Source organism: Protobothrops mucrosquamatus, unplaced genomic scaffold (assembly GCF_001527695.2).
Source record: "Protobothrops mucrosquamatus isolate PMUCROS unplaced genomic scaffold, P.Mucros_1.0 scaffold_278, whole genome shotgun sequence".
Lineage (NCBI taxonomy): Eukaryota > Metazoa > Chordata > Lepidosauria > Squamata > Viperidae > Protobothrops > Protobothrops mucrosquamatus.
In genome coordinates, this window is record NW_015386354.1 from 1134197 (window position 1) to 1144852 (window position 10656).

Below are 10656 nucleotides of genomic sequence, written 5' to 3' on the forward strand. Positions count from 1 at the left end.
AAAAGTAGGGCAGGGGTCAGTTGGAGGAAAGGTGGGGAGCGCCTTGCCTTCTGCCCCATGGGCTCCCTTCCAGGGCTGCTGGACCCCAAGCCCCATCGTCCTCAGCCGGACAGGTGGGAAAGAATTGAACCCTTTCCGCCCCCCCATTCCCCCCCCAAAAAAGTAGGGCAGGGGTCAGTTGGAGGAAAAGTGGGGAACGCCTTGCCTTCTGCCCCATGGGCTCCCTTCCAGGGCTGCTGGACCCCAAGCCCCATCGTCCTCAGCCGGACAGGTGGGAAAGAATTGATTCGCCTGTAGTTGTGGGACAGGGAGAATGGATGGGGTCTCGGGGTGGGGGGGGACCCTTAAGGAGGAGAGAGAGTCCAAGATCCTCCGGAGAAGGGGGTGAGTCGGCTCCTGAGCCCCTGAACCCCGAGATTTCCCGGAGGGAAAGTCACGTGGTGCACCTGTGAGAACAGGGCCAGATCCCATCCACCAAGAGTCCTCGCCTTGTGACGACGACTGCGCCCGACATGTCTGTGGCTGAGGCCGACGCAAAACTCTGCTTAAGTGGATTTGGCCCCCCTTTGACGACGTTTTTTTTTGCCTTGGCTGTTAAGCGAATCGCTGCCGTTGAATTCGAGTTAAGTCACACGGTCGTTAAGCGGATCTGCCTTGACTCTGCTTGTCGGGAGGTCGCAAAAGGGGATGACGTGACCCGGGGACGCCGCAACCGTCGTAAACAGGAGTCAGTCGCCGAGCGTCCCGGATTTTGATCACGTGACCTTGGGGAATAGCGCACCGGACGTAAGGTCGTCAGTCACTTTTTTCAGCGGTGGTGCGGCTTTGAGCGGCCGCTAAATGAACTGTTGTAATTCGAGGACTGCCTGTATTTGCATTTGGAGGAGGGAAAGAACCCCACAGGTGAAGAATTGGCTGGTTTTGTTATCCACCTTCTGAAGTCTGTTTTGTGGGTTCCTCCTCCCCTGCCCAGCCGACTGGGGAATTGTTTATCATTTTCCTCTAAAGGCTTGCTGGCTAGGAGGGAAAGCACTCTGCATGTGCTCAGAGACTCGGGCAGGCTTCCAACGGTGGGGGTGAAACATGACGCCAGAGCGTGGCTTTAGATTGTGGGGTTGCTTGCCGCTGATGACATGACCAAGGTGGCCCCTTGGTGTGTCTTGTTGAAGAGACACAACAGCTGTGCGTGATTTGAGCCCGGCCAGATGTGAGGGTGTAAAATTCTTGGCAACAACTTTTGAGCGCAGACACCAGTTGTGGAGCCTGTGTTCCGTACCTGTGAGGTGTATTTAAAGTTGTGTAAGGAATTACACTAAGGTAAAATTTAGATCGGGGTGCGTATATGAGGACAATTGCTGCTCTTTTCTCAAATCTCAGAGTTGTGTTTCCTTCCCCTCGCCCCCTCTCCGGCTTTTGAGGTTTCTTCTTGCCCTTGAGGACTAGAATGTTATCCATCCCTACCTCTAAAAGCCAATGGACTAGTTCAAGGTGTGGGAAACAAACTGGTGAGTGGCTTGTAAAAAAAGAAATAGCAAACAGAAGAGGATTGGGCCCATAAAGGGTGAGTGGGGGGGGAAAGTTCACCCCTTTTGTCTTTGGCTGATTCAAACCCTCCTGCGTGGGGGCTGAGCTCAAATATCCTTCCTTCCTTCCCCCTCCCACCCTCCCTCCTATTCCTTCTCTCTTCTTTCTTCTTTTCTTTTCTTCCTTCCTTCCTTTTCCTCCCTCCCTCCCCCTTCTCCCTTTCCCTCCTTCCTTCCTTCCCTCTCTCACCCTCCCTCCTATTCCCTCTCTCTTCTTTCTTCCTTCCTTCCTTCCTTTCTCTTTCTTTCTCTCTCCTTCCTTCCTTCTTTCCTTTCTCCTTCCTTTTCCTCCCTCCCTCCCTCCCCTTCTCCCTTCCCTTCCCCTCCTTCCTTTCTTTCTTTCCTTCCTCCCTTCCTCTCCCCTTCTCCCTCCCTCCCTCCCTCCCTCCCTCCTTCCTTCCTTCCTTCCTTCCTTCCTTTCTTCCTTTCTTTCTTTCTTTCTCTTCCTTCCCTCCTTCCCTTCCTTCCTCTTTAGAAGCTCCACTACAGTTTTTCCATGCTCCCCATCAGAAAACTCATTCCAGAGAGGTACCAAACAGGGGACCAGCAGGGGAGGGGGCTGCTTCCCTTCCCCCTCCCCTCCAGATCCACTGGATCGGTTGCAGCTTCCTTGAATGGGGATGCGGAGGGGGGGGGGAAAGAGAAATTCTGGTTTGGCAGCAAATGCAAATGCTGGCTTGCGATACGAAGCCCAACTGCGATAGGAAGCCTCAATCCCTACTAACCTTGGTTCTCTCTCTTTCTCTCTTGTATTCCACTTCGCTGCATAATCCTTGGCCAAAAAAAAAAAAAAAAGGGCTGCTTCCATCACTCCAGCCTCTTTGCCACAGAGGGATTAATATTCCCTACGGAGGGATTAATATTTCTAGCGGTGGGGATTATTATTTTAGACAAGCTCGGAAGGAAAACGCTTCCCGCTTGCAGGTGGACTGGCCGAAGGTTCATCCTTTTTTAAACAAAAAACAAAAAAACCAAAGGAGAATGGGGGGTGGAAGGACTTGTGATTTTTTTTTTTTTAAAAAAAGCAGAAGTTTAGGCACCTCTGGGCAGATGTGACGGTTTTGACAAATTCCCCAAACAAAACCGAGCTGACAGAAGCCCGACTTGGTCTTTTCGGCAAATGGAAAGCGCAGTTTTGAGGACCCCGCATAACAAAACGAGGATGATCGGTTCAAAGGTTCAAACACCTTCCAGTTGGCCCTTAGAAGAGAAGAAGAAGAGAAGAGAGCTGGAAGGGACCCTTGGGGGTCTTCTAGTCCAGCCCCCCCCCCACTGCTCCAGCAGGAGATCCTAGACCATTTCAGACAAGTGGCTCTCCGGTCTCTTCTTAAAAACCTCCAGTGATGAAGCAGCCCCAACTTCTGGAGGCAGGTAGTTCCACTGGTTGATAATTGGATAATGGGTGAATATGTGTGGCTGAGGACGCTGGGTGTTGAAGTTCCCCAAATCTTGGGCACCTCAAATTTAAGGACATTTGCAGTTTGTGGAAATCTTTCTCCTTTTCATGCTTTCTGGAGGGTGTGCGGGGGTCCCGCTGATTGGGGGCAATGGGAGTTGTAGTCCTACACACCCGGTGGGCTGGCTGCCTTGCTCAGGGGGTTCACCTGTGTGAAAAAAAGGACACACTTCGCTGCTCTTGAGCTGAGTTGCTATTGTGAAATCAGGTCACTCAGTTTAATCATTGAGGGTAACTGGAGCCGCAGTAACCTGGCCCAGCAGCTGGCAGGCAATTGATACCCCCTTGGGATTAGGCAAGGAGCCAGTCCTCATTGATTTCACCTGAATGGCCAAGGGGCAGACGCCAGCTGACCTGCCGGGGCGGCTGAAAGTTGGCTTGTTACCCCTAGGATGCTTAACCGTGCCATTTCCTTTAACTCTCGGAAAATAGGTTTTTAGTCCAAACCTCCCTGCGAGGTAGGCCTGGTCATAAACTGCTATCCTTGGTTTTATCTCCTCCTGGGATTAGAAGAGACATCTCCCTCGTAATTCAGTAAAACGGGGAAATAGTTTCGCCAAGAAATGTGGTTGTGATCCTTGGAATGGGAGAAGAGACAGAGACGGTGGCTTATGCGCCTTTTTTGCTAAGGAGTGGGAAGCACTCATCTGTTCTATGGCATCCCTTTCATCCTGCGGCTCTTATTTCTCGCCCGCATATCTTTACACAAAGCCTGCTTGTATCTGCAGAGTAGAGACCTTTCAAAGCAGGTGAGTTGACAGGCCAATCCCACATTGACTTCATAACAGCCCCCCAGTGAGTCTCTCTGGATCCCACCTAACCTCCTTACATCTATCCATCTCTCTCTCTCTCTCTCTCTCTCTCTCTCTCTCTCTCTATCTATCTATCTATCTATCTATCTATCTATCTATCTATCTATATCTCTATATCTCTATATCTATCTATTCTTCCTCCTCCTCTTTTTCTTCTTCTTCCTCCTCCTCCTCCTTCTTCTTTCTTCCTCCTCCTCCTCCTCCTCTTCCTTCTTCCTCCTCCTCCTCTTCCTTCCTTCCTCCTCCTCTTCCTCTTCTTCCTTCCTTTCTTTCTTCCTTCCTCCTCCTCCTCCCCTTCTCCTTCTTCTTCCTCCTCTTCTTCTTCCTTCCTCCCCCTCCTCCTTCTCCTCCTCTTCCTTCCTCCTCTTCCTCTTCTTCCTTCCTTCCTTCCTTCCTCCTCCTCCTCCCCCCTTCTTCTCCTTCTTCTTCCTCCTCTTCTTCTTCCTTCCTCCTCCTCCTCCTCCTCCTCCTCTTCCTCCTCCTCCTCCTCCTCTTCTTCTTCTTCTTCTTCTTCTTCTTCTTCTTCTTCTTCTTCTTCTTCTTCTTCTTCTTCTTCTTCTTCTTCTTCTTCTTCTTCTTCTTCTCTTCCTCCTCCTCCTCCTCCCCCTCCCCCTCCTCCTTCATTTCCTATTTTAATTACTTTATAAGTAACTCAAGTTGATAAACGCACACGATGTTCCTTCCTCCTCCTACTTTCCCCACAAAAATAACCCTGTGAGGCAGGTTGGCCTGAGGGGGAGAGTGCGACGCAATCACCCAGCCATGGTTTTTTTTTTTACATCTAAGGCAGGAGCAGAACTTACCGTCTCCTGGAGACTGGCCCAAAGTCACCCAGCCATGTTTTCTCGGCATTGGGGAAAAAATGTCTTCTCCAGAAAATTCCCCCCTTTACAAGATGGATCTAAGTGTTGGGAGGAAGGGGTGACGATGTTGGCCTTTCATATTTTGGGGGGGAGGGAGCTGCAAACTCTCCAAAGGGCTTAAGCCTGGCTCTTCTTGGGAACAGCAAGTTTCAACTAGTGTTTACTGACCCAACGTATTTTCCAAAACGGCAACTCGGTCTTAAGCCAGGATATCACGTAACTTCCTTGAGTTTCTCCGTTGATCCTGTTAGCGGTATTAATTTCTAATACGTGAAGATATCGGGCATTTGAGCCTACCAGGGACACACACATGCCCTCTTGCTGAGAAAACGTGTCCCTTAAAGACATATGGTGAGTTTAAAGTTCATTTCTCTTTTCTTTTGTAAATTTACACAGCCACCTGACCTGTCCAGAGGCAGGATCTTGAGCATCTACCAGTTCAAAAGAGAATTAAAAAACAAACAAACCAGAATTGGAAAAAAAAAAGTTTAAAAAATGAAGTAGCGCAGAAGCCATGGATTGTCCATATCGTTATATATGATGTGAGTTAGAAGCAGAACGGATTGTGCTGCTCAGGAGCATCTTGAAACAGCTGCTTTTATATTTCAAATTCCAGATGTCTTTTTTGTAACCTTTATAGTGGCTTGGCCAAGATTTCCTTCCCCAGTCAAAGTGCTTCTGTCTGTTGAATTCAATAACGCTAAACCCCCGTTTCCCAGGAGAAAAAAAAACACACCCAAGTTTCTTTTTCTGTTCTGCTGTAAGATTGTTAAGAAAAAGACAGATCTCGGACACCTGATCTCCTTTTGTGGTTGAAAGAAAGTGGGCTTTTTTTTTCCCCCAGGATGTTTCTGATTTCATCTGTGTTTGTGGGTGAAGAAGGAGAAAGACTGAAAAAGATGTTGATTTTTCCTTCTGCAAAATAATAAGAGAGTCCGTTTAAAGCCAAGAATTGCAGGCTTTTGACTCGTAAGGCTCTTGATTTGTAAGAAGAAGGAAATACGTAGTTTTATGATTTCCTTCTTTTCCTTCAGCGAGAATCAAAAGACGTTCTCAAAAGGAGAGAAGCAATCTAGAACTAAGGAGAAATTTCCTTACGGTGAGAACAATGGACCAGTGGAACGGCTTGCCTCCAGAAGTTGTGGGAGCTCCAGCGCTGTTCATTTAGTGACCGTTCAAAGTTACGGCGGCACTGAAAAAAGTGACTTGTGACCGTTTCTCGCCCCATGGTTGCGTGATCAAAATTCTGACCCTTGGCAACTGATGGACAGATGGAAACTAACCAAAGAGAGAAGCAACCTGGAACTAAGGAGAAATTTCCTGACAGTTAGAACAATTAACCAGTGGAATAACCTGCCTTCAGAAGCGGTGAATGCTCCAACACTGGAAGTTTTTAAGAAGAGACTGGACAGCCTTTTGTCTGAAATGGTGTATGGTTTCCTGCCTGAGAAGGAGATTGGACTAGATGACCTCCAAGGTTCCTTCCAACTACTACTACTACTACTACTACTACTACTACTACTACTACTACTATTTATTATTATTATTATTATTATTATTATTATTATTATTATTATTCATTAGACATAAAGGTCAGTCAACTGAACATTCAAATTGGCTGGCACTGATGGTTGACACGGGTTGCTACCAGCATCCTAGGTGTCAATCAGGTACCTCCTTAAAATATAAGATGTTCCGAGTAGCGCAGTTTTTTGTAACATTGCTGGAGTTATTGCAGGAATCGCGCAGTTTCGAAGGCCAGGTCACGATATTTCGTAATTTTTTTCAGTTCTTTTTCTTCGACTCTGGCATCTCCTGGTACAGCGATATCAATCAGCTGTACACTTCGGTTCTCTACAACTGCGATATCCGGCATGTTGTGTTCCAAATGGCGATCTGCCTGTATTCGAAAGTCCCACAAGATCTTCACCCTCTCATTCTCGACAACTTTTTCCACCCTATGTTCCCACGACTTTTCGGACACAGGCAAGTCGTATTTTTTAACACAATGCCCAATTTAGCAACTCGGTCATGTCTAGCTTTGTAATCAGTTTGCGCAATTTTGCTGCACTCACATATTAGGGGCAAACTGATTACAAACCTAGACATGACCGAGTTGCTAAATTAATCCACTGGGCATTGTGTAAAAAATACGATTTACCTGTGTCCGAAAAGTCGTGGGAACATCATCATCATCATCATCATCATCATCATCATTATTATTATTATTATTATTATTATTATTATTATTATTATTATTATTATTATCGTCGTCATCGTCATCATCATCATCTCTACGACGGTTGCAGCGTCCCTGGGGGTCACGCGATCCCCCTTTTGCGACCTTGTGACAAGCAAAGTCCATGGGCCATCCAGATTCACTTAACAACCGTTTCATTAACTTAAAAACGGCAGCAATTAACTTCACAACTGCGGCAAGAGAGGCGGTAAAGTGGGGGCAAAACTGACTTCACAAAGGTCTCACTTAGCAGCCAAAATGTCGGGCTCAACTGTGGCCGTAACTGAGGACTTACCTCTACAGACAGGTTGACCATCCAATGTTTTTGCTTCCTGGCAGGTCCTCCACTGAGGTGTTGAGGCTTGTGCTGCATGTGGACCCGGAGACTGTCTGAATGTCGCCTGTCGTAGACAACCAGGAGGGCAGGACGTGGCTGGTCTTTCCCAACAGCCTCACCATGATGTCCCGGAAGAAGACCCTCCTTCTCTTCCTCCTGGCCTTCAGCACTGGAACTCTGCTCTTGCGCCAGAGTGCCCACTTCAGCTGGTAAGCATCCGAGGGGGGTCTCCCGCGAGGCTGGGAACCAGAGAAAGGAGCTGGATTAGTCCTGGGAAAGCATGGGGGGGGGGCTTGTCAGGAGGGAGAGAAATTGCAGGAAGAGGGACCTAGCCTTCTTGACAGGTACCAATAAAGGACAATTTCAGAATTGTCCTAGATCAGTGGTGGCGAACTTACGGCACGCAGAGGCGGCACTTGGAGCCTCTCTGTGGGCCCACGTGCCGTCACTCCAGCCCCGCCTCCTCCCGTGGCCCCCTCCTCACCAGCAGCCTCCCCCAGAGGAGAGTCGTCCCCCGGGCGTGGCCCACACGAAGCAGCGCAGCCAAGGACATGGTAGCCGGGCAGCGGGGACAAGACTCTGCCTTTGTGCCCTGACACGTGCAGATGATGCTGCGGGACACGGGCGGAGGACGTGGCTGCCATGGCGTTGCTGGGCCGCTTGGGTGATCTGTGGCAGGCTGTGTAGGTGGTGGGTGGCCCAGCGGGCAAGGTGGAGCGGGAACGGGGTGGGGGGGCAGGTTTTGGGCACTCGGGTCTCTAAAAGGTTCGCCATCACTGTCCTAGACAGATTTAACCATGGTTTCAGTTGGGGAAATGGGAGCATCCTAGACTGGGCCAAGTCCGAAAATGCCTGGGCATTTCCTAAAGCCTGGCCCTCTGACCAATCGGCCCTCCACAGACACGCAGACATTAACAACACCTGTAGAGTACACAAAAGAGACAATCAACCAGCCCCAAAGAGAAGAAGACTCCAGCATCTTTTCACCAGTAGCCAGCACCCAGATCAGCCTTGATTAGCTCCAAGGTCAACTTCAGACCAACGATCAAGTAATTCAATGCCCCAATCAAGAAACTGCCACACAGCCATTAGTGAACAGCCCAACCAAAGAATCCCTAAGAAACCAAGCAAACTCAGAGAGCACCCAGGACCCCTCACCCCTGAAGGGGGATAGGTCCAACAGTTAGCATGGCTGGGTGGAAGTGGTCCTTATTTAGGAAGAAGAAACAGGGGGAAGTGATAGAGACATGAGTGAAAGGAGAAGATGATCAGGAGTCTGGAGGTTAAACCATACAATGAACGATTGAGGGAACTGGGTCTGTCTAGTAGTCTAATAAAGAGAAGGACTAGGGGTGACATGATAGTAGCAGACTTCCAATATTTGAGGAGCTGCCCCAGAGAAGAGCGGGTCAACCTGTTCCTCGTAGCATGTCATGGCAGGGCAAGAAGTAATGGATGAAAGTTTATTGAAGAGAGATCCAGCTTAGAACTAAGGAGAAATTTCCTGAGAGCGAGAACAATTAACCAGTGGAACAGCTGGCCACCAGAAATTGTGGGTGCTCCATCAGTGGAGGTTTTTGAGAAGAGATTGGACAGCCATTTGTCTGGAATGGCATAGGGTCTCCTGCTTGAGCCGAGGGTTGGACTAGAACAGGGGTCCCCGACTGGGCTGTGGACGTGCTGGGTGAGTGTGTGTGTGAAGCTGCATTTGTGAAAGTGGTGTACGTGCTCACAAAACCCTCTCCCCACCACCACCCCGCCTCTGCTGGTCCGCTGAGCCAGGAAGGTCGGAGAGCTCTGGACTACAAGACCTCCAAGGTACCTCCCTATTGTCCTCTGTTCCAATTAAAGGGAGCAGGAAATTACACGCGGCGCACTAAACCGAGATGACACGGGACTGGATGGTTTGTGGTTTGCAAGCCAGCTAGGCAGAATGGGGCGAGGCAGGGGGTAGCAGTAAGTGTCCCTGGACGCCTTGTTTCTACCTCTGGTAGGTTCCCAAAGTCTCCTCCCTTCAGTTGCGCGCCCTGGGTCTCCCCACACCCGAAGCAGACAGCCGTGGCCTTCCTGAAGACCCACAAGACAGCTAGCAGCACGGTGCAGAATGTCCTCTTCCGTTTCGCCGAGCGGCACAACGTGACGGTGGCTCTGCCCCTCCACGCCTGCGACCACCAGTTCTGCTACCCCCACAACTTCTCCGCCCGCTTTGTGCACCCGTACACCCTCCCGCCCCGCCTCATCGCCAGCCACCTGCGCTTCAACCGCGACGAGCTGCGCCAGCTCATGCCCAATGACACCGTTTATATCACCATCCTGCGTGAGCCGGTGGCCATGTTCGAATCCCTGTTCAGTTACTACAATCAGTACTGCCCGGCTTTCCAACGGGTGCCCAACGGATCGATGGAGACCTTCCTGAACAATCCGTACCGGTACTATCAGGCCCATGAGAAGTACGCCATGTACGCGCACAATACCTTGGTGTACGACCTAGGGGGTGACCCCGAACATAGCCCCGAGGACCCCACATACCTCCCCAAATTTATCCGTCAAATGGAAGGCATTTTCTCCCTGGTGATGTTGGCCGAGTATTTTGATGAATCGTTGGTCCTCCTCCGCCATCTGCTGTCGTGGGACCTGGAGGACATCCTCTACGTCAAGCTGAACATGCGCAGTCTGGAGTCCAAGCTCAACATCAGCTCGGCCCACGTGGCCGCCCAGATCCGCGCCTGGAACGCGCTCGACGCTGCTGTCTATGACCACTTCAATGCCACTTTCTGGAGGAAGCTGAGCAAGATGGACCAAGGGTGCCTCCAGAAAGAGGTCCGCGCCCTTCACCAGGCCTGCGAGCGCCTGGCACGCCACTGCTTTCGTGGTCAGCCCCAGCTGCGCCCGGCCATGCAGATCAAGAACAAAGACCTCCGGCCGTGGCAGCCGAGCGCCAAGGTGGACATTCTGGGTTACGACCTGCTGGGCTCAGGGCCCCCCTTGGATGAGCAATGCCTCAAACTGGTCATGCCCGAGGTACAGTATTCCCGCTACTTGCTACGGAAGCAGAGCCTCAAGCATCGGCGTCGGGCCGTCCTCCATCGGCCCCTCTCGCCCCGAGGACTTCTACACCCACCGCGGCACCCGGCCGTCAAAGCTCCCTGAGCAGGATGGTGGGGACTTAAAAGATGCCACTGGGTTAAAAAAGCTGTGCTGGCGGAGTTTTCATGTCAATGAGCTGTGATTATTTCTTTTTCTTTCCCCCCCCCCGGGTCTCCAGGACATTTTAACCCAATTTTATCCACTTAAGAACTCAGGACCGAAGCATCTAGGTGAGCGGGACTCTCCTTTTAGATGCCCCAAAGGAACTGTATAGAAATT

At 50.3% G+C, this 10656-nt stretch overlaps 1 protein-coding gene across 1 annotated transcript; it reads left to right on the forward strand.

Annotated features, from left to right (window-relative positions):
* Positions 1-5049: 5049 nt before the first annotated feature.
* On the forward strand, positions 5050-10440 carry GAL3ST3 (galactose-3-O-sulfotransferase 3). The gene is made up of 3 exons (XM_015831733.1): positions 5050-5065; positions 7293-7499; positions 9285-10440. The coding sequence occupies exons 2-3, from the start codon at positions 7348-7350 to the stop codon at positions 10438-10440; spliced, it is 1308 nt and encodes a 435-aa protein (XP_015687219.1). The 5' UTR covers positions 5050-5065; positions 7293-7347.
* Positions 10441-10656: the final 216 nt, after the last annotated feature.